General features: G+C 41.7%; 11 protein-coding genes across 11 annotated transcripts; 8 read left to right on the forward strand and 3 right to left on the reverse strand. All coding sequences in view use genetic code 12, as the record gives it.

Moving 5' to 3' along the window:
• Window positions 1-287: 287 nt before the first annotated feature.
• Window positions 288-1,493, forward strand: HIS5 (histidinol-phosphate aminotransferase; the record flags this gene model as incomplete). Its single annotated transcript, XM_001383951.1, has 1 exon — window positions 288-1,493. The coding sequence occupies one exon, from the start codon at window positions 288-290 to the stop codon at window positions 1,491-1,493; it is 1,206 nt and encodes a 401-aa protein (XP_001383988.1).
• A 409-nt stretch (window positions 1,494-1,902) lies between these two features.
• On the forward strand, window positions 1,903-2,622 carry PICST_45787 (mitochondrial 37S ribosomal protein MRPS17; the record flags this gene model as incomplete). The annotated part of the gene is made up of 1 exon (XM_001383952.1): window positions 1,903-2,622. One exon carries the CDS (start codon window positions 1,903-1,905, stop codon window positions 2,620-2,622), a length of 720 nt encoding a protein of 239 aa, XP_001383989.1.
• Window positions 2,623-3,382: 760 nt separating this feature from the next.
• TOK1 (outward-rectifier potassium channel) lies at window positions 3,383-5,485 on the forward strand (the record flags this gene model as incomplete). Its single annotated transcript, XM_001383953.1, has 1 exon — window positions 3,383-5,485. One exon carries the CDS (start codon window positions 3,383-3,385, stop codon window positions 5,483-5,485), a length of 2,103 nt encoding a protein of 700 aa, XP_001383990.2.
• Window positions 5,486-6,215: 730 nt separating this feature from the next.
• On the forward strand, window positions 6,216-7,598 carry PICST_59290 (predicted protein; the record flags this gene model as incomplete). Its single annotated transcript, XM_001383954.1, has 1 exon — window positions 6,216-7,598. One exon carries the CDS (start codon window positions 6,216-6,218, stop codon window positions 7,596-7,598), a length of 1,383 nt encoding a protein of 460 aa, XP_001383991.2.
• A 377-nt stretch (window positions 7,599-7,975) lies between these two features.
• Window positions 7,976-11,641, forward strand: PICST_31188 (predicted protein; the record flags this gene model as incomplete). Its single annotated transcript, XM_001383955.1, has 1 exon — window positions 7,976-11,641. The coding sequence occupies one exon, from the start codon at window positions 7,976-7,978 to the stop codon at window positions 11,639-11,641; it is 3,666 nt and encodes a 1,221-aa protein (XP_001383992.2).
• Window positions 11,642-12,110: 469 nt separating this feature from the next.
• Window positions 12,111-13,977, forward strand: PICST_83454 (predicted protein; the record flags this gene model as incomplete). Its single annotated transcript, XM_001383956.1, has 2 exons — window positions 12,111-12,420; window positions 12,529-13,977. 2 exons carry the CDS (start codon window positions 12,111-12,113, stop codon window positions 13,899-13,901), a joined length of 1,683 nt encoding a protein of 560 aa, XP_001383993.2. The 3' UTR covers window positions 13,902-13,977.
• Window positions 13,978-14,229: 252 nt separating this feature from the next.
• PICST_31190 (predicted protein) lies at window positions 14,230-15,335 on the forward strand (the record flags this gene model as incomplete). Its single annotated transcript, XM_001383957.1, has 2 exons — window positions 14,230-14,306; window positions 14,471-15,335. 2 exons carry the CDS (start codon window positions 14,230-14,232, stop codon window positions 15,333-15,335), a joined length of 942 nt encoding a protein of 313 aa, XP_001383994.2.
• A 70-nt stretch (window positions 15,336-15,405) lies between these two features.
• PICST_72181 (predicted protein) lies at window positions 15,406-16,388 on the reverse strand. The gene is made up of 2 exons (XM_001384292.1): window positions 16,328-16,388; window positions 15,406-15,941 (listed from the first exon to the last, which is right to left on the reverse strand). The coding sequence occupies exons 1-2, from the start codon at window positions 16,354-16,356 to the stop codon at window positions 15,452-15,454; spliced, it is 519 nt and encodes a 172-aa protein (XP_001384329.2). The 5' UTR covers window positions 16,357-16,388; the 3' UTR covers window positions 15,406-15,451.
• Window positions 16,389-16,610: 222 nt separating this feature from the next.
• PICST_77444 (predicted protein) lies at window positions 16,611-18,941 on the forward strand. Its single transcript, XM_001383958.1, has 2 exons — window positions 16,611-17,149; window positions 17,192-18,941. Exons 1-2 carry the CDS (start codon window positions 16,798-16,800, stop codon window positions 18,724-18,726), a joined length of 1,887 nt encoding a protein of 628 aa, XP_001383995.2. The 5' UTR covers window positions 16,611-16,797; the 3' UTR covers window positions 18,727-18,941.
• A 105-nt stretch (window positions 18,942-19,046) lies between these two features.
• On the reverse strand, window positions 19,047-20,624 carry MUP2 (methionine permease; the record flags this gene model as incomplete). The annotated part of the gene is made up of 2 exons (XM_001384293.1): window positions 19,047-19,269; window positions 19,471-20,624. Coding segments are annotated over 2 exons (1,377 nt in total), but the record flags the coding sequence as incomplete, so codon positions are not given.
• A 478-nt stretch (window positions 20,625-21,102) lies between these two features.
• Window positions 21,103-22,510, reverse strand: PHO3.3 (acid phosphatase-like protein; the record flags this gene model as incomplete). The annotated part of the gene is made up of 2 exons (XM_001384294.1): window positions 21,103-22,232; window positions 22,287-22,510. The coding sequence occupies 2 exons, from the start codon at window positions 22,508-22,510 to the stop codon at window positions 21,188-21,190; spliced, it is 1,269 nt and encodes a 422-aa protein (XP_001384331.2).
• Between the last annotated feature and the right edge of the window lie 51 nt (window positions 22,511-22,561).

Genomic DNA, 22,561 nt, shown 5'->3' on the forward strand with positions numbered 1-22,561 from the left:
GGACTTTACGTATGGATTTCCTGGTGTAGATGTTCACCGTATTATTTCTGGTACAAACTCTGTATTAGTGTGTCTATTCTCGCTGCGAAATCTTCTGCAACCATATCCCTAATCTGGAGTGTACAGCCGCCAATGCGCATCTCCGAAAGAGTCATAATTCAGTCGTGATTGACTCGGAGATTTTTCACTCTTATCATGAGAGATTGAAATTCTATTTATTTGACTAATATCCCTGAATTGCAGAAAAAACACCCGTTTTAGAGATATAGCATAGTCTTTCCACATCAATGCCTTTCGATATCAAAAAAACAGTGAGGCCCAATATCCTCACTCTTGAGCCATACAGATGTGCTAGAGATGATTTCAAGACTGGTATCCTCTTGGATGCCAACGAAAACACCCACGGCCCTGCTCTTACCGAGTTGTCTAAATCTGAACAAGTCTTAGAGTTGAACAGATATCCAGATCCACACCAGGCTGAGTTGAAACAACAAATTATCAATTTCAGAAACAAAAAGCCAAACAAATTTGTCAAAGACATTGAAGCCAATAAACTCAAAATCGGCAACTTGTGTCTTGGTGTAGGCTCTGACGAAAGTATTGATATGCTTTTGAGATGTGTCTGTCAACCTGGAAAGGATAAGATGTTGATCTGTCCTCCTACCTATGGAATGTACTCCATCTGTGCGACAGTGAACGATGTAGAAATCGTTAAACTTCCACTTACTACCCCAGGTTTCCAGATCGATATCGAAGGAATTGCTTCCAAGGTTACCGGAGACCCCAATATCAAGCTTGTGTATTTGACGTCGCCGGGCAACCCTACCGGGAAATTGCTTGCTGTAGCCGATGTCATCCAATTGTTGGAGAAGGTAGCTCCAGTGTGGAATGGCTTCGTCATCGTCGATGAAGCTTATATCGACTTCACCATCTCTCCGGACTCGAACTATAGCGAGTCGATGTCTACTTTAGTCAATGAACACGAGAACTTGGTAGTGTTGCAGACTTTATCCAAGTCTTTCGGTTTGGCTGGCATCAGATTGGGTGTGACTTTCTGCTCCGAGAAATTGTCCTACTACTTGAACTCAATGAAGTACCCATACAACATCTCATCTCTCACCTCAGACGTTGCAATCAGAGCTACGGGTGAAGAGACTGGGTTGGCAACTATGAGCAAATACGTAGCTAACATCATAGAACAAAGAGATCAGTTGTTGAAGAACTTGCTTGCCCTCGATGGTGTAGGAAACAACATTGGAGGTCTAGACTCTAACTTTTTGCTCGTTGAAATCGTCGACAAAGATGGGAAGCCTAGCAATGAAGTTGCCCAAGCTCTCTACAACACTTTGGCGGTAGATAACCAGGTCGTGGTTAGATTCAGAGGTAAGGAATTGAACTGTACTGGTGCTTTGAGAGTATCAGTAGGCACAGAGGAAGAGAACAAAATTTTGATTGAAAAGTTTGTCAAGTGTCTTGCTGAAGTAAGAAAGTAGACTTCATTAGAGAAATAGAATAGGCAAGAGTAGAACGAGAATACAATCATATTCCATTAACAGATAGATACAATAGTCGTACAGTAGTAAATACATATGAAGAATGCTGGGGACGAACTGCCATACAAAAATAATTTGAAAAACGAAAGAAAAACGAAATGTTTACGTCCAAGTCAAATATACAAGCTACAACGCCAATAAGTGTCCAATATAACATCCGTCTATAACATCTACTTCTTCCAATTCATATACCCCATAGAATATCCTTCACGGCGCTACCGATTGGCGTCCGGGTAATGCACTCGAAAGTTTTTCGAAATTTTTCACTTCTGCCATAGTTAACGATATTACTGTACTTCTATGTATTAAACCACTTTAGAACCTACAAAAGCATAATATAACTCCAAAAATGGCCAAACAGAACTTCATAGGGCTTGTGGTATCACAAGGTAAGATGGCCAAGACCGTCAAGGTCAGAGTGCAGAGAAAAGTGTACGATACCAGAATCCACAAAGAAGTTATCAAGAGAAAAGATTACTTGGTTCACGATGAAGGAAATCTCTGTAAAGAAGGGGATGTCGTCAGAATTGAGTCGATTCCCAAGATTTCTGCTCGTAAGGCTTTTGCCGTTGCCGAGATCAAAGTCAACAAGGGTCAGCAGTTTGCATTGTACGAAACGTTAGCAAAAGAAAAAGTGATTGAAGAAGAAAAACAGAAGCTTGAAATCTTCATCAAGGAAAAGCAACAGTTTGAAAGTGTTGTTACGCAGATAGAAGACTTGAGAAGATTGGACCAGATCGTAAGCACGTATCAGACACAGCCCAACGCCGACAGAAGCCAGCTTTTGTCCGAGATTGACCGTATAAAGCAGAAATGGGGTATTCAATCATGGCCATCAGAAGAGCCTATCTTGTCGTTGGACATCAACGAAAAGGAGAAGAGCATACGAGAAGTCAATTTGGACCTTATTATCTCCAAGATCATGTCAGATGAATACACAGATGACAGAAACAAGATCTTGGCAGCCTCCACCAGCACACCAGTAGGAGAACTCAAGAAGCACACCATCAAGAATATCGTGAGGAAATACGTGTTGAACTCTAAGAACGAACTTCCCTTTGAGGTTTAGACACCATGTAAAAAGTTAATAGGATACTACATTGTACATAGCTAATGTGATGGTCGCATTGAAAGTGAGACGAGTCTTAAACAGAAATCTGTAGAATATATTACCTCAATGATGTGGAGGTTATTCCCATTGGAAGTAGCAGTAATTTTTATTTGAGCTTCGGGGGACTTACTGGTAGCCATTATCTATTTGAGTATGTATATACTTCTTACTTAATCTCAACTCAATAGCTCTTCCGAGTCGATCTGATACCACGATATAGCACTTTTTGGACAAAGTCCTAAATTTTAATCTGAACACATAGGCAAGACTTTCTACTCCCAAAAATTCTTGTTAAGACCCATTGATACCATTTTCCACTCCTAATGTTCAATGTCGATACGAATCTAGTATTGGGACACTGTTTTCAACAAATAGTGCCTTTTGTCCTCTGGGCCCTGTCATGGAAACTTCTGTGCTTGGATCCTGCACAGGCCACATGGCGATGCAACCACAGATTGTTTCCGTAAATTTCTAGATCTAGAAGTGAATTCCAAAAGTCAAAAGCTATCCTGATAAACTTATCCTTTTCACCCATTATTGCTACTACGATACAACTATCGATAATCATAAAGCTACTGTATTGTTTACAAATTCTAAAATAACTGACTGTACCTCGCAACGCATCCAGACCATCCCGTTCACCCCACTAAATATTACCCATATATCATAGCATTACTACACCACTATTCACAGCTCATGTCTCAGACCGTAATACAGTATGGACCTAGGTATCACACAATTCCGTCGACATGTCAAAGCGGCCCAGAGGGCGGTGACTCCTTCCCGAGAGCCTACTTTTTCGCTAAATAATTACGATGACAAGCTTCTTCCATTGCTTTATCATACACCTAGAAATAAGGTCAAACAGAAGGACGTACCGATGATAGTAAAAAACTCTCTAGCTATGCCCATTACAACCGTTACCAGCATGAAGGTACGACCGGGAGAACCGAATTTTGTATACTGGTACTTTGTTTCGTCCTACTTCCCTCTTATATCGGCTTGTTTGGGTCCGTTAGCCAACATGATATCCATTATATCCCTTGTTCAACATTGGAGAATAGAAAAGGCTACTGGAAAAGAAGTGCTGGATGAACCTGGCCTAATTGTACTCAACTCGATGTCATTGGTATTCGGAATCCTCGCAAATATTTCACTATTAATGAATTTCTCCGGAACGATCAAATACCTTATCACCCAAGTTGTGTCCATAATCTGTTTTCTTGGTGCTGTAGTAGTGCTAATGGTGGATATAATCATTACCAACCGTGATTTCATTGGTCAAGACCCTAAATACTCTCGTTCCGAAGGGTTCTGGTTCGCTGTATTCACTACTTTTTACTACTTCTGCTGTGCTGTAACATTGCTTGTCAATTTCTTGGGCTACAAGTTGAATAAATATCCGGCCACTTTTAATCTCGATACAAAGCAGAGAACTTTAATGATATATACTATCTGCTTTGCTATATGGAGCGTATTTGGCTCCGTGGTTATGGCTCATATGATTGACGACTTGACCTATGGCTCGTCTTTGTACTACTGTATCGTCTCGTTTCTTACCATTGGCCTTGGTGACATTCTTCCCAAGACTCCTGGAGCTAAAGTCATGGTGTTGATTTTGTCCTTGATCGGTGTATTGATCATGGGGTTGATCGTGGCCATGATTAGACAGGTAGTGATGACCTCGGGAGGACCAACAATCTTCTGGAATCACATAGAACGGGACCGTGAAAAGTTGTTAGCAAAGCTCAAGAGAGAGCATACTCCCCTTACTGCCGACCAAGCATTCCATAAAATGAGGGTCATACGAAGAAGGGCCCATGTTCACCAATTGAATGTTTCTCTAGCATCCACCATCATTATTTTCATGGTCTTCTGGTTAATAGGAGCTACCGTCTTTCACTTTTGTGAGGGCTGGTCGTATTTTAATGGTGTATACTTCTGCTTCTTATGTCTTATTACTATTGGTTATGGTGACTACGCACCGAAGACTCCTTTGGGTAGAGTTTTTTTTGTTTCATGGGCTGTTGCAGCAGTGCCCTTAATGACTATCTTGATTTCTAATGTTGGTGACAAGCTTTTCGGATTAGCCAATCATTTAAGTTTTATGGTTTCCAAAGCATTGTTTAGAGATGATGACGAAGATGATTATCATAAAAGGAGAAGGCAACTGGAAGAGGTTAGTGATGACATAGAAAGAGAAGTAAATATTGAAGAGGACGAAGAAGATTACGAGTTAAGCTCTACTGGAAAGGATGTTGGGAGTAATCACAAGGATGATTTCTCAGCATTCATAAATGGATCGCCATTGGATTATTCACTTCATCAACCTGACCATCAACAAACAATCCAATTGCAGCAGGTGCGTCAGAAAATCACGACTAAGATGCTTAATCAGAAAGAGACATATGAGAATATTCTTTCTTTCTTGAACCAACTAAAACCTTTGATTTCTGATTCTGTAGAGAATCCCCTTAAAAGATACAGTCACCTGGAGTGGTCTGAATTGTTGGACAGCTTGAATAAAGAGGATGTTATCATAAAACACCCAGATGGAACTGAAACCGTCATAGCACCTATTACTGTCAATGCGGAGTACAATTATTTCTGGCTAAGTGAACGATCTCCCCTTCGGTTACCACTAAAAGAACCCAATTATTTGATCATGAAAGTTTTCTTCAAAATCGAAAAAGATCTCAACGATCTTATTGATGCCGAGGTCGAAGATATGGAACAGCTACGATCTGTAATGTCAAATTCTTCTGTGCAAAATGTTGAAATGTTGAACAGGACTCATCACGAGAAGAAGGGTCATTTATAATACAGTTGTTCTTCATAGATTTGTTATCACACCTTTCTGCTGAAGAAGAAAGCGGACCTGAATCTGTTATTCCAGGTGTTAAAACTACGCTGTAGTTAGAAAAGATAATGCATTTCAAATTTATTCCTGTAAATCTAATTTCAATTTTCTTCTACTTATCAATGCAAGTATTTAAGTAAAAATCTTTAATGTTAACACCGACTACTGAAACTGTATAATTTGGTTTGTCTCTGAACGTTGCTGTGTTCATAAAATTATTATCGACTTTACTAAATACTTAGAAATGGTTGCAAATTTTAGTTGCGCTGCATAAACCAATATGCAAATGCAACCTGCCAAGATCAGACCGGAGTTAATCTCTCTTATCTCTTACAAAAAACATATACACTCACGTGATACGCGACCGGATTTCATGAACGATGATAAGATTTCGCGTCGAGATGACTCTTGTTTATCATTTACAGCACTCTTTTCTACACATCTAGATCTCGCCGTTTTGACTAACTTGGCCAGCAACTCCGATATCGCGCTCGTAGACCTCGACACCAATACCGAGAGTTTGTCCGTAGCAAAAGACGCCTTTGCCAGTAATAGAGACAGTTTGGACGATATTCTCGACGACTTTGATCGTGATACTCAAACAGAGCTGAACAGCAACAGTGCACGTGATTACACTTCCAGCATCCATTCCAACGTATCCAGCTCCAGCATTCACTCAGACACATCCACAATGACCAACCATCAGGCTACTGCAGACGACCTGGCGCCGTTTGTTTATGATCCTGTAGTTTTCAAGTTTTCCAAGTTGGTGATTAAATATTCGCAGCTTAAGTATGTGACTTTTACGATTATAGGTATTGCTCTACTTTGGCCCTGGAACGCCTTCTTGTCTGCTTCAGCATACTATGCTGAGAGGTTCGGGCATTCACCTGGCTTGGTCAAGATATACTCTTCTACCATGATGTCTGTTTCTTGCATTACTTCTACGTGTTTCAATTACTACTTGTCTCAGGCTCAAAGCGGTGTCAATTATACCTTCAGAGTCAATGCCGGTTTTTGGGTGACCATTGCTGTTTTTATCTTCATGGGCATCTCATGTGTTTCGGACTTGTTCATTCATATGTGGGATACGACGTTTTTCACTCTCTTGATGTTTATGGTTTTCACTTCTGCCCTCGCTACGTGTTTGGCTCAAAATGGTACAATGGCCATCGTCAACGTCTTGGGAAGTATATATGCCAATGCTGTAATGGTTGGTCAGGCGGTGGCAGGTGTTTTGCCTTCTTGTGCACTTATTATCTCCATTTTGTTGGTAGGAGAGAAGAAAGGTTCTGCAACAGACGATGACTATGTCGTGGAGAAGAACTACGGTGTGTTTATCTACTATATCACTGCCAGTTTGATTGCTGCCCTATCGATTTTGCTTCTTTTCTGGACCGACCACTACCGTACTGTGACAGACTATGAAGCTCTTAATCAGATTGCAGGCGAGGAACAGCCCTTGAGTGCAGCTTCCGAGCCAGAATTAGTGCCAGTCATGACCCAAGAAAAATTTGTGCCTTTTTCTGTCTTGTGGTCGAAATTAAAATACATTGTCCTGACAATCTTCCTTACATTCAGTATTACATTAATTTTTCCCGTGTTTGCATCGACCATCGAGTCAACTCATACCGATTCGAAGAACAAATTCTTCAAAAAAGAAATCTATATTCCCTTCATTTACTTGGTCTGGAATCTTGGCGATCTCTTCGGCCGTATTCTCTGTGGATTTCCCAGATTGCATATGCTCATAACAAACCCAAAAGTCTTGCTTTGGTATTCGATTTCTAGATTGATTTTCATCCCGCTTTTCTTCACATGTAACATACATCCATTTACTGCTGCCAATCAGTCCAGTGCCTTCATTAACTCTGACTTGTGGTATATCTTCTTACAGCTTATTTTTGGTATCTCAAATGGACAGTTATGCACTTCCTGCTTCATGATTGTGGGAGATCATTGTGACAATGATGACGAAAAGGAAGCCGCAGGCGGTTTTACCACTGTCTTTTTGAGTGTTGGTTTAGCTGTAGGAGCCGTATTGAGTTATTTGTTGGTATTAGCTATTCAATAGTTTATAGAAGTGTTATTCAAAACAGTAGAAATGAAAAATGATACAATATACTAATACTAATACTATAAAAAAGTTTCTACGTTTATCCAAGGAATTGATGTTCTAAAATTCCAGTTAGTATTTACTCCAATTTCCAGTTATCCTGAAAAGTGGGTTGTGATTCATATAACAGACCTTTAGAAAGTAGAACTGGGCCAAGAGCGAGTTCATTCACTTTTCAAGAAATTCACGTGACCCGGTGCCCAAAAAAACTCGATCAATTTCGAGATTTGAGGATCTGCCACCTGAGTTGGGTTTTGATATTCTCGATCTTCTAATTCTTTATTGTCCATGTCAACTTTGGCACCCATTGACTCATAAATACTATTCATATACAGATGTCATCATTCTGGGACAACAACAAAGACACGTTTAAGTCTGCTGGCAAAGCTACGATGCGTGGAGTGGCCAGCGGAACGAAGGCTGTGAGCAAAGCAGGCTATAGAACCTATAAAAACCATTCAGGAGGTGGTGGAGGCAGTAGCAACAATGATACTACTGGTGAAGTAGACCAGCCTGAGTATATTGGACCACCGAGACCGCTTCCCTCCAAAGACCAATTGCTGGCACTTCCTCCTCCACCAAAGAGAAATATTCCCACCTATGAAGTTCCAGAAAAAGGAGCTCCATCTCAGTACAGTGTTCCTCAGCCTCAGCAGTATCTTCAACAACAACCGCCACAAAATCAACCGCAACAAATTCAACCGCAACAAATTCAACCACCACCACAAAATCAACAACTAGTACAACAACCCCAATTGTATCAACAACCAAATCAATATCAAAATCAGTATCAAAATCAAAATCAGCCAAATCAAATTCCGCAACCTCAGACGAATTTGTACACTCCCGCAAATTCGCAGCAAACATTTTCGCAGCCAAATGCACCAGCTCAACAACTTCCACAGCAACTCCCTCCACCAGTTAATGGATACTCAGATGCTAATGGTCAACAAGGGTATTATCAACAGGGCTACCAAACTACACCTCCGGCTGGTAATGGCTATGGGGTTCAACATCCACAGCAGCCTCAACAGACACAACAACTTCCTCAAGGGCAACAGTCGCAGAATGAGATGTATGCTCAGGCAGCCAAACTGGCACTTCCTGTTCTTCTGAATTTGTATCAACAACATCAACAGGGCCAGACCCAGAACTCTGATGCTTCGCAACAGTTTCAACAGACTCAGCAGACTCCGCAACAGCAGCAACAAGCAATGTACTCTCTGGCCGCAAAACATGTTCTTCCTGTTCTCCTGAACATGTACCAGAACCAACAGCAGACTAGTGAGCTTCAGCAAGGTCAGCAAGGTCAACAGCCTCAAGGTCAGCAGCCTCAAGGTCAGCAGCCTCAAGGTCAGGTGCCTCAAGGTCAAGCTGATTTGTATGCTCTGGCAGCGAAGCACGCATTGCCTGTACTTCTGAATATTTACCAGCAACAATCTCAACAACAGCAACAACCTCAACAACCTCAACAACAGCAACAATATCAGCAACCTCAGCAATTTCAGCAACCTCCGCAACCTCAACAACCTCAACAGCCTCAACAACCTCAACAACCTCAACAACCTCAACAACCTCAACAACAGCAACAATATCAGCAAGTCCAATTGCCATCAAACCAATTTCAAAATGAACTTGGTCAGCTTCCTCAACCTGGCCAACTTCCTCAACCTCCAGCTAGACAATTGCCACCACCTCCTCCAGAACGCACTGTTCCTGCAACCCCAGGTATTCCAATTGCTTCAGGACAGTTCCAAGCTCAAGCTCCATTATCTTACGATTCACCTTATTACCAACCTCCATCTACCCAACCCGCTGCAGCTGCTCAGCCAGCACCGGCAAAGACTTACGGGTTTGGTGTTGCACAAGTTCAGGATCCAGATGAAGCTCCTAAACCCAAGAAAGAGTTGCCTGATCCATCTCTGTTCGCTCCTCCTCCTATTCGTGCAGATAGAGTAGGACCACCATCTACAAAATCGGCTACTTCTGCAACTTCTCCTTCTCCTACGCAGCTTCCAGCCACTACTTCTGGCAGCAAACTGTCTGTTGGAACTGCTCCTCCTTCAGCTCCCCCTAGAGCATCTTCTGCTGAACAAACCACTGCTCCTTCTGAAGTCAAAGAGGAACCGAAGCTTCCTTCCAAGACAAACCTCATGGACTTTGATATATCCAAATTCGGTGCTCCTCCTCCTAAAATATATAGAGGACCACAAGACGCTCTTCCCCTAAAGAAATCTTCTGCTAATGCTTCGGCTTCAACGGTTTCTTCTTCTTTTACACCTCCACCTCCACCGCCTGCTCGTGTTTCCCCTTCTCCTCTGCCCCAAGCGTACTCTGAACAACCTGTAAAACCACCAAAACCACCAAAACCAACCAAACCAACTAAGCCAAAGACTTTGGAAATGGAGGATATACCTCCTCCAAGGCCCGCTAGAGCAGACTCTACAGAGGCTACTCCACCACCGATGCCAGCTAGAAAGCATGATATTGTTGAAATGGAAACCCCACCTCCTAAACCTTCTAGACCAGTAATAACAGTAGATCTGAAGAAGGCTCCTCCTCCAACTCCTTCAAGAAAGGCAGGGGTAGCAACAGATCGCCCAACTCCACCTCCTCCATATTTGGAAGTTTCTCCCCATCCCGAAACATCGAATTCGCCTGTTCCTCCTCGTACACCTAATTTTGCTGCAGAAATCGCAAAAAGAAATGGTCACAGTGCTTCTCCGCAGCCAGAACCAATTCAGAAGAAGGCAGCACCTCCACCTGTATCCAAGAAGCCACTGAGTCTTCTGACCCACGATGCTAAAGAAGAGGAACATGTATCTCTGAGGAATCCTTCTGCAAAAGGAGCTTTTATTGAACAGCTTCAATCGCAACTTCAAGCTACCCATGTTGGAGAAATTCCTCATAAGGTTCCTCCTCCAGTACACTCAAAACTAGGACCTAAACCCTTCGAAAAAAATGCACCAGTAAAAGAACTGGAACCCATAGAAAAGGCAAAACCAGCAGTGAAACCAAAGCCAGCCGTTCAACCCAAATCTGTTGTGCTGCCTGTTGTTCCTTCAGTACACTCTGTTGTTCCTGTTATTCCTGCTCCAGCCGTTATACCTTCTGTTCCTGCTCCTAGATCAACAGCTCCGGAAGTTTCTGCTGTACCACCACCTCCTCCCACAAGAAACTACGTCAGATCCAAAGCTCCAATACCAGTAGCCCATCCATCAAATGAACCACCGCAACTTGATTTGGAGATGTATTCGGGTTGGTACGCTGATGTCAATGGACCAATTAATTTTCCTGAGGCATTAGCAGGCTTGAACAACCAAAGTTCAATGCTGTACTCTACATCGGGTGGCATCACTAACTACGAGAGACGTATAAGTTTAAGATTGAAAGATTTGTCGTCTATCAGATATGTAATAAAGTGGTCTAGTAATAATGTAGCAGGAGCTACGGTGAAAATCGACAAGTTTATTCCTTCTCCAATCTCAAGCAATATTCCATCCAAGGAGGAATTGGTAGGGTATCTGCAACAATATGGAGAGCATGTTGCTTCGTGGTGTGAACATAGATATGGCCAGCAAGTTGGCCGAGGTGAGTGCTGGGATCTTGCCAAAGAAGCTTTGGAGAAAGGGTGTGGAAAGCACGCTTTTGTCAGTGAATACTATCATCACGGTTATCCTATACTTCTGGTTAGAGGTGTTAATGGTATTATGCAATTGATAGATGACAAACAACCGTTGGACGAAGTGAGGCGTGGAGATATCCTCCAGTTCAAGAGCTGTACATTCTACAATGCTGCTAGTGGAAGAACCCAAACCGTCGGAGCTCCAGACCATACTTCCGTAGTTTTGGGTAATGTAGGCGGCAAGATTCTTGTGGCAGAGCAGAACGTTAACAACGTTAGAACCGTTCAGAATGGAGAGTATATTTTGAGAGATTTGACTCTGGGAGACGTTTGTGCATATAGACCAGTTCCTGCCAGTTGGGCAGGGTCATTGTAGAAGAATAGTTATTTGAAGATACAAAAAAAGAATAGATATCATTCATTGGAAGATTAGTATAGTATCTCCTCTGTCAATGCGAGCAATCGCAATAGTTATCACATGTTATGACGGATAATAAATGAACCAGTGTAGGTACAAACTCCACAATGGGGCCAGTTTCACAGTTACTGTAGAAGTGAATTATAATTATAAGATCTGGTGTCAGAATATTCTAAGAATTGAAGCAAAAGTTAAGTTTTACAAAACAGTTTTCAATATTCAAGAACTATATCAAATTGTTTATTTTCTAAATTCATTCAATAGACATGGTGGTAATTTCATTAATAGTAATACTAACTCCATCGGTTGCAAAATCCATCACGTGACTTGATAAAGCAGTACAAGAAATTTATCAAGAGGCTGCGAAGAGATGAGAAGTTCTGCTTTTATCAGTGGTCTACCTTGGACACCTTTTAATAAGAAAAATATGGCTACTGAAGCAGGAGTTCCAGTTGCGTTATCGACGTATCAGGATGAATCAACTTTTCAATTTGAACGAGTCAAAGGCTCAGAAATCGTCCGACCCCATCTTTCACTTGGCAAAAACCCCAGTCGAGATGAGCTTGAACTGAAAATTACCGAATATTATTGTTTAGACGAACTTGTTGAAGTACTCAAGAAGAGTAAAGAAGACAATATAAGTAGGGAATACAACAGAATCACACTTCAATTTCCAGATCTGTTAATTTGTGACTCTGCCACTATAGTTCATGAGCTTCAGCGTAGACTTGGAGTGAGTTTAGAAAGCAGCCTGGATGTAGCAAAAACAACTGCAAACGAAAGTAATAGTGACAGCAATGGATGTGGAAGTTGTGGATGTACTGGACCTGATTGCAATGAAAAAGTTAATGACGCTGTATCAAGACAAAAGCTCTGGATATTGGCTGACACATCCTATTCTCCATGTTGTATAGATGAGGTTGCAGCTGAACATGTCAATAGTGATCTTGTGGTACATTTTGGAGATGCCTGTTTGAACCCCATAGACAAATTGCCCGCAGTTTATGTTTTTGGGAAGCCGGTGGTGGATGTTGCCAATTTAGTGAATCAATTCAAAACAAGATATCCTATAGAAGAATGCCAGCTGCTGAAGATATTGCTTATGTCCGACTCCCCGCACACATATATCTTGAAGCAAGTATATGAACAGTTAGCTGTTGAATATCTGGGCTTATGTTATGCTGATTTAGCTTTGGTTCCATCCACTAAAGCTACAATAATAGGTTATAAACCTCACTCTGTAGTTGATGCCAAATTCAAAACCATGAACAGAGCATTGGTAGGATTGGAAAACGTTGAAGACTATGAAAATGATGAATTTGACATTGATACTATATTGAGCGAGCATGAGTTGTTCCATATTTCAACTCCTGAAGCTCCCAGACTTCTTCAGCTTGTCACCAAGTTTCTGTCAGTTACATTGTACGATGCCTTTACCAAGCAGATCTCACAGGGTCCATACCCCAACTTGATGAGAAGATACCGGTATATGCACATGGCTCGCTCGGCTGGTACTGTAGGGTTATTGGTGAATACTCTCTCTTTGGCCAATACGAAGAAATTGATTAACACGATGGCCAAAAGGATCAAAGACGCAGGCAAGAAACATTACATCTTTGTTGTTGGCAAGCCAAATGTAGCGAAGTTGGCCAATTTTGAGAATGTAGACATGTGGTGTGTTTTGGGCTGCGATCACCAGGGTATTATTGTTGACCAAAGCAACGAGTACTTCAAGCCTATTGTTACACCTTACGAGCTTCTTCTTGCTCTCAGTGACGAACTCACCTGGACGGGCAAATGGATTACCGACTTCAAGCAGGTTTTGAAACAAGTAGATGAAGAAGAGGATGCAGACGAAGAAGAGAAACACGATGAAGATGATGACGAAGATGCTCCTCCAGAATTTGATGCAGTAACTGGAAGATACGTCAGTACTTCCAGACCATTGAGACAGCTTCAACACCTTCAGATCTCGTCACAGGAAGAAGTTAAAAACGACGTTGAGTCTAAGGCACTAGTCAACAAGCTCTCATCGGCAGTGGCTATCAAGAACACCGTTTCTACCTCTGCACAATATCTCCAAACTCGTCATTGGACTGGCTTGGGGAGCGACTACAATACAGAAGAAGGAGAAATTTCTTCGGCAGGAGCCAACTTGGAAGAAGGAAGAGGAGGAATTGCTCGTGGCTACGACTACGATAGAGAGGTTCATAGTTAATATGTATAGTAACATGTATATAGAATATAGAATATAGAGGAATACGAAGAGGTAGCTGTGAATCTACCAGGTTAATAAGAAATAGAATCAGTTGAACTACATCCAAGGATGAAATCAGTAATTCCCAAATTCTGAAAAACATTTAGACTTCTTAATAGAATTGTCTTTTGACATGTCTATTTACAAAAAACTTGCATAATAGTAAATATAGCAATGCAAGTGAATCATGTCTATAAAATAACACTACATGAGGGTGAAAAATTGAATATAATTTAGATGCGAAAAATTCCATCCAAACTTAATCAATACATTCTTTCTTCTTTACAAGATGATCAGTATTGACGACACAGTACGATATGTCGCTACCTATATAGATGTAATAGTGTTGATCATCGGAATTTTAATGTAAGTTCGAATCTCTTGGGTCTGGTTTCTTGTATCAGTGCTCTATCGGATGTTTCAGTGCTAACGAATTCTAGCATACCGATGAATCTTGTGGTGTTGGTGGTCTTGTTGGTTTCTGGTCGGCTATTCTATTACTATTGTGTGAGATACAACCTTCCCAGTAGCTATAAGGAGTACCAGATCTCGTCGAAAGATATTGCCTTGATTACTGGCGGATCTGGAGGTTTGGGCTCAGAGTTGATTAAACAGATGCTCTCCAAAGGTGTACAGAAGATCTACAACTTGGATTTGAAGCTGTCTGTGGAGAGAGATTCTCGTATAGATTACAGAAGATGCGATGTTGGTAATGAATCTGAGCTCAAACAGAGCTTGGACAACATCTTGTCTGAGTTGAAAGAACAAAATAGGAATATCACTATTCTTATTAATAATGCTGGCATCCGCCATAGCCAGTCGCTTTTGGATCTTCCAGATAAAGAAATCCACGACATCTTCAATGTCAACACATTCTCTTTCATCTGGACTCTCCGTAAAGTGACCTCGAATCATATAGATACTGTCTTCAAGCAAGACACAAAAATAGATAGAAAGCTCAGAATCGTCAATGTGTCTTCGATTCTTGGAGCTTTGGCACCGCGAAATCTCTCGTTGTATTCAGCTACAAAGTCTGCCATAGTTCTGATTCATGAATCCTTGACGCAGGAGCTTCTGGAGTATCCTGAAATTCGGTTGTTGCTTGTAACTCCTGGCCAGCTCTCTACGGGCATGTTTAAGGATGTCGAGCCTTCACGAACGTTCTTAGCACCCATCATCAGTGCCGAATATTTGGCAAGAAGGATTGTGGAAAAGATTAATGTTGGAGAAAGCGGAGTCTACTGTGAACCCTTGTACGCTAATTTCTTGCCCGGTATAAGGGTATTCCCAATGGTGCTACAACACTTCTGTCGCTGGTTTTCAGAGATGGACACCAAGGTGAATTCAAATTCAAAAAGAGGAAACGAAAGAGTCGATATAGAAATAGAAAGATAGAAGAATAGTAGCAGTTCATAAACATGTGATAGATATAGACAATGGACTCTACGAAAAGGTATCAACAGTTATAGTAGTATTATACATTGATCTCGATATATACAGCAGCGAGAAGCTCAGATATCCTTCTTTTCAATTTTCTCTATATGCGACAGCAACAACTTTGAGAAGGCATTTCTACTGAAGTAGCCTGTCAAGTCAAAGAACTTGGCAAAAGGTAATTCGGCAGTCGTGGTCAGTTTAGGGTCGTCGTTGAAGGTTACTTTTACATGGTAAATAGGGTCGTACTTAGTGGTCCAAGCAGCAATTGTGATCTTCTTACCTTTAGAAGAGTAGCCTATGTATTTGACGTTTTTGTTTTGGTTGTTTACGACCAACATGACAAGCGAAATGACGAAATACACTGCAAGAGCAGCAACGGTGATCCAGTAGGATTCTTTGAAGTCGTACTTTTTGTCTATAGCGAAAAGACCACCAGCTATAGCCACAGTCAGCAAGCCCAAGGCGATCTTTGTGTCTACAAGCTTGAACGACTCTTCGTAGCCAAGGCCCTCGAGGGCCGCAGGCAAGTTGTCGTCTGTGTTCTGACGCAAATCAGCAACGGAGCTATTCGTTAGTATGAAGAAAGAATAAGATTGACGAATAAGATGGAACTGAATGAACAGTATACTATACAAGGAAACGATGTAGCGTTTGAGTATGTTACCTGGTTCTGATTGTATTCTTCGGTAGAGAACACCATGTTTAATATTGTTGAGTCTTCGTAGTGTCTCATATGTGAAACTAGTTAGAACGGATGGGGATGGCATAATATTCTATATCAAAGCAAAACTGACAGGATATGGAAATTATGTATCGTAAATGAAATACCATCATGGAATGGGAGCATTGGATATGGCAGTTTGACAATTCATTTCTCATAGTATAGTATGGATAAATAATGATACCAATACTATCAATTCCTCGCTTTCTCTCGCTGTCTAAATACTTACTTTAAGTTGACCTTCTTGTTAGAAGACATGACGATTTCTTTCAAGTATTCTATGAGTTTTGTAGCTGGAATGGACAAGCTCTCTTAACTGTCTGTCACGTAAAGTGCTCACTGTTAACTATGCTGTGCTGTCGTTCTCTGGAACCTAATTCTGTCACATGCTTTTGGTCACCTGCTCCAATCACGCGCAAAATATCAGTTGACCCACATGCCCCTTCTCAAAAACAGTCATATCTACATCACATATTTTTGTTTCTGCTGATTCTCTTCTTCTTCAGGGAACAAGCTATTTCGGCGGTTCCACACGTCGTTCCTCAAACTCCACCACTTCATATACAGCAGAATCAGCTGACTCTGTTTGTAAATCTGGTTTTGCGTCTCTGACTCAGTTGTACCTTTCGCTTTCGTTTTATCTGATTTTCTGAGTTCCAGATTCCCAGATTCACTGGACCATGGAACTTTGCTGTATCCATGGAAATGTATAAAAACGATAGTTCCTCGACTAGTCTCGCGGCTCAGGATATGCTGTCCGTGTCCAGAAAAACCAATGCTGTAAAACTGAAAACTCCCAGGCCGAATGCAAAGTCTAGGCTGAATAAGAACCACGACTTGCAGTACGCTCGGGATCTGTTTTCTCAGCAAATAGAAAACCAAATCAAACAGAACAAGAAGTTTTCGGGTAGCAACAGAAAAAATCAAATCTCCATCAACCATCTCTTGGATTTCCAGAGTTACCGAGACCTGGATGAGTACCACAAGAATCTCAAGGATGACCGGAGGAGAGGCAGCAACTCTGGCTCGCGGCCCCGAGGCACTGCCCTAGGTAGTTTTGGTAATGGAAACGGCACCAGCAGCAATTACCGAGTCCATTTGCGAGGCATGACGTTCATCAACGTCAACTACAAGTTCGTTGTCGATAACAGAAGACATTATCATGTGCAGGAGTTGGACCCAAACGTGCCCGTAGACACCAGCGATATTATTCGAATTATTGTCCCCAAAGGCAACGCATGTCCGATTTGTCTTACAGACGAACCGGTAGCGCCGCGAATGATCACTTCGTGTGGACATATCATCTGTCTTAAGTGTGTGTTATCTCTTTTGGAGAGTGAAGTTCCGAACGCAAAGAAGAAGGAATCACTGGCTGTGGTTGAAAAATACCGTGAATGTCCTCTTTGCTCGTCGATAGTACGTAAAAATGAGTTGAAACCTGTTTTAGTCAACAATATCGACGAGAACCTCGAGACCCCAAAAGTGAATGACGAAGTAGCGCTTACATTGATGGCACGTCCACAATCGCGAATCTTTCCTTTGCCCAAACCGTTGATGAACTATTTTGATACCATAGATCATTTCCCCTGGATAAACCAGCAGAATCCAGACTGTAACCAGTATCTGCGGATCTTCAAGGGGGACTTGGCGTACTTGATGGACATGTACGAGTTTGAAAAACTGCAAATTCGCGCCAATTACGAGGAAGAGAAACTTCTCTACGGGGAAGATGACACCTACTTCAAAATGGCTGTGACTCATATTGATCAAGAGATTGCCAACTGGACTTCCAAGCTTGCTGAAGAAGTCGAAGAAAAAAGACCAACTGAAAGCACAAAACCTGTTGTACTAGACGTAGAGAATTCGCAGAGCTACTTCTATTATCAAACTGGTTTCAATTCTGCGACAGCATATGTCTTATCTCCGCTAGATATGAAAGTTTTGAAGACCAGCTACAACAGCAGCTATACTGAGTTGCCTTCTTCAATCATCGCTAAGATTGAGAACATTAAGTACGAATACTTGACGCCAGAAGCGTCTTTGACGAAGTACAAGTATCTTTCTCATCTTCCTTTGGGAACACAGATTGGTTTCTTGGAGTGTAACTGGTACCACAACGAATTTATTAGTAAGCAAGCGTGGGAAACTTTCAAGGAAGATCTCAATAAGAGATCCAAGAATTCGTCAAGAAAGTTTAAACGAGAAGAGAAGAACAGAAGAAGAGCGATGAACGAAGAAGAAATCAGAACAAGAAACTTCTACATTCGTGAAAACACTGGACGTGATGTAGATGATTTCAGTGCTGCAGACTATGCGACTATGGGCAGTTTATCTATCGTGGACAATCGCGAGTTGCCGGTGCTAACGTCTGATCATCATTCTTCGAATAATGAACACTCTTCTGGTGGTGACTCTGAAGCGGAGTATGAGACCACGATCTGGGGTACAAAGATTCGCAAAGCTGACGTTTCCGAGCAGCCGTCTGATGAAGACGATTGGGATGCAGAAGAGATGATAAGAAAGGCGCGGGAAGAAATGGAGAGACAAGAACGAGAATCGGGTGTCAGTGGCAAGAAGAAGAAGAAGAAAAAGAAGTTGATACTTCTTTCGTCCAATTCTGGCTGGTGAAGTAGAGCAACCCGAAGTGAACGAAAGTAATGAAAACAAGCAAACCATTTTCATAGACATTGTCAGACGACGATGATCATTATACCATAAATATCCTTCACCATAATTTTATTATACCTTAGAAAGGCAGAGTAGGATATTAACGAAACGAAACGTGCCACCAATTCATCTACAATTGTTAGTCATATCATGAAATAGTCATTAAATTATTCTATAAACTATCGTGTACAATACCACTGCTTAAATATCAAGTTCTTTTAATGAAGAGGAATGTAATCTTCCTCGTATTTTATATCACCCACGTCTTCAATCGTACCTTTCCATAGACGTACCCACGGTCTTGCGTAGTAGAATATAACCCCAAGGAAGAATACTCCAGAACCAATAACTGGGAAACACCAGAATGGAATATCCATATCAGCAGCGTTTGGAGGAGGAACAAATGGAAATACGGCTAGGAAGATATTGGCTAAGAGAAAAATAATAACACACACCATAGGAGCTGAGACGATCTTATTAGCTGAAGATGACAAAGAAAGCGAACTCTGTGACGCTGATACTCTCAATAAGTTATCATGTTCAGATCTTCTTCTTCTAGGGTTGTAGTTTACTACGGAGTCTTCATCTCCGTCCTCGTCTTCCAAAAATTCCTCTTCATCTGCGTGTTCTATGTAATCATCGTCAGCTTCTTTGTTGTGGTCTATAGGATTGAATTCGTTCCAGCGCTCTTGTTTTCTATTCAACTTCAAGTAGATCAAACCAGCAGTCAAGGCTACGTTGATCCAGGTACCTGGATAGATGTAGAGATTGACGATGAACTCGTAGATTTCAGTAGATGGTGGAGCTACAAGGATGACTACAGTGATGAACCAATGCAAGAGCAACGAGTGGTTCAAGTTCTGGAAGTATCGCAGAAATGGCAAGTAGTTGTTGTATGCCAATTCCTGGTTAACTACACTGTGAGCGTATGAGACTACGAGAACATTTCCCAAATTGGACAATGAAATGATGATGGGAAGTAGTCTGGAGGTGACGCTTTCACCGAAGATCTTGTTGAAGTATATCCCTGCGACTAATACACCGCTGCTGAGTAACTCATCTTTAGGTATGACGATTAAATAGGCAATCAATACCATAAAGTACAAGACAGTAGTTAGCAAAACAGCTGCAGGGGCTGCTATGGTTAATACGTGATAGGGGTCATCGATTTCGTTAAGTACGTAGTTGACATTTTCCCATCCTTTGAAGGAGTAGATCACCTCGAGCAAGGCTACAGATACATTGTACAAGTTTGGTTTCTGGTCGTTGTGAAACTTCCACACGTTGGAAAAGTTGTCCGTAGCAGGAACGTCTATAATGTTCAATGATACAAATAACCCCAACACGATGATAAGAACTAAGATCAAGATCTTGAATACTCCTAAGAAGTTGAAAAGTTTTGTGCCCTGGTTGGGATATTTCGTATGCAAGAAGATACAGAAGGAAATACAGACTACGCCTATCACTTTCACCATTGCATCGTCGGTGGAATCTCCTTCCTGGTGGTCTGTGATGGCATACAATATGTATTTGCCAAATGAATATGAGTTACCGGAACTGAATCCTAATAGCACAATCAGAAAAGAATACACACATCCCATAAGACCCTTGGGCCTATCAAATACTCTGAGCAAGTAATTCTTCTCGCCTCCGTTCTTGAATGGTAAATTCAAGGCAAACTCCAAGTAGATAAGCAAGCCGCAGAAAATGATGATTCCTCCCACAAGAAAAAGCAGGAGAAATAGCCCCACATTGCCGTTGGTATATTTGAAGATGATCAGCGGATTCAGAAAGATTCCAGTTCCTATGATCTTGTTCACGATAAGGGAGATGCACGAAAGCGTGCCTAATTTCTCCTTGGGAACGGCTTTGGAGAAGAACAGCGACACGTGCGATGACACGGGTACGAGATTTGGCCCCATTATATGTATACGAACTCTGTCCAAGTTGAAAGAATTACAAACCAATAATTCAATATTTGATATTGAAAAATTATGCCATAGTTAAGATTATCGCCTAGACTGCCCCATACTGAGAAGTGAGATAATATCACGTGATGTGACAGATGGAAAAGTATAAGAAGGAAAAGATGAGTTGAGTGGTAGCGCTGTATGAACAATTGGTATATGAAATAGAAAGACAGGTTGGTACTGTTTCGAAATACGTAATATGTATTGTAGTTTATCCCAGCTGGTTGCAGAATGTGACAATTTCTTTTCAATAATACATGTATGAATAGTTAAATCATTTTCGCAGAGTGGTTTCTGGAAATGCATAGCTGTAATTTTTCGCAGCCAATATTCATACATACGATAGTCAACTACTATTTGCACGATTCAAGTAATTTGGTCTATTAAGATTAGCATATGTACTGAAATGAAGTCTATAAACATTTAATGCAATCAACCAGCCAGTGGTTTTTCTAAACACGGAGACCAGCTCCAGTGCTGCGACGAATTCTCTTAAACACAATTGTTTCAGAGTGATCTAAGTTCTCAGCCAAGGCCATGACATTGACAGAAATGCCACAGTTGTGCAAGATGGACAATTCCTCATGCTCAGCGGCAGAAGAGAAGGAGATGATGTCAGCGAGAGACTCAGCTCCAAGAAGAGAGTCTCTGTCGAGGGTATAGCTCTTGTGCTTGTAGTAGTTGGACCTCTTATCCTGGAAAGTGGACGATTCCAGTTCTACTTCCACAGTTTCCATCTTGGCCAAAGACACCATGTTGTCATACAACTCGAACTTCTGGACTATAGGAGCTGGAGAGATGGCGGTGACATTGTGCACTCTTGAGAATCCGTGGGTACCTACACTAGAGGTGATGCAACGTGAACTTTCGTGGTTCATGGAAGGGAAGTTGACATTAACCGCAACAGGCTTGGAGAGATCCAACCCTTGCAACAACTGGCTGATCTTGCGGTTGATGAAGTTGATGTTCTTTCCAAAAACATTTTGCTTCAACATATTAGGAGCCTGGATCTTGAAGTACTTCTCGTCCTGGAAATAGATCTGGTGGTAGTCTTCAGAAGAAATACCGACAGTGGTGATATTTTTCGTTAAAGAAGCCTGGAGCATTGACAAGGCTTCCAAGTTTGTGTTGCCTGTGTGTTCGGGTGAAGTTGTCAAACTCGAACCTTCGTTTGGTCCAACGATTACGACATCTGGAACAAAATTGTTGTGGAATTCAGGTAAGATCACGTCAAATGCAACTCTTAAACTGTTGAGAGGAGTGGAGTTCACGTACCAAATGTTAGCATCAAGCGGATCATGCCCCATTTGTCTGGTGTTGTTAAACTTGGTTACAATCTTCTGTTCGAATTCGTCAAGTTCCTTCTTGTGAATGGCGTTTTTTGCTCTCTTCGGTATGCTGTTGATACGCAAGATGTTCTTGTAGTAGGTCTGGTGCACTGGGAGTAAATGGCCAAATTCACCTCCATCAACAATGTCTGCAGTGGATTCGTCGTGGCTGTCTTTGTCGCGTTTGGCTAATTTCAACAAGGTGTCTTGCGATGCGACAGACAGAGTCTGAGACGTGGTTGTAGAAGATGTGGAATGTGGTGCTTGGTGAGCAAGTCTGTACGCATTGTTGTACAAAGGAGCCACGAGGACCACGGTGTGACCCTCGTTGACGAGAAAAGTGTACAAATGACGGATGTTCTTGGAGACCCACGAGTCTGTGGCTGTGAGCAAGATGTTGAGTGCCGCCACCGAGTGGATGAGTGCTATAAGGTATACGAGTCTCATGTCTGGTATGTATTATGTGATGGACTATTGGTATTACACGGTATGTCAGTC

Source organism: Scheffersomyces stipitis, chromosome 4, assembly GCF_000209165.1.
Source record: "Scheffersomyces stipitis CBS 6054 chromosome 4, complete sequence".
NCBI classification, from domain to species: domain Eukaryota; kingdom Fungi; phylum Ascomycota; class Pichiomycetes; order Serinales; family Debaryomycetaceae; genus Scheffersomyces; species Scheffersomyces stipitis.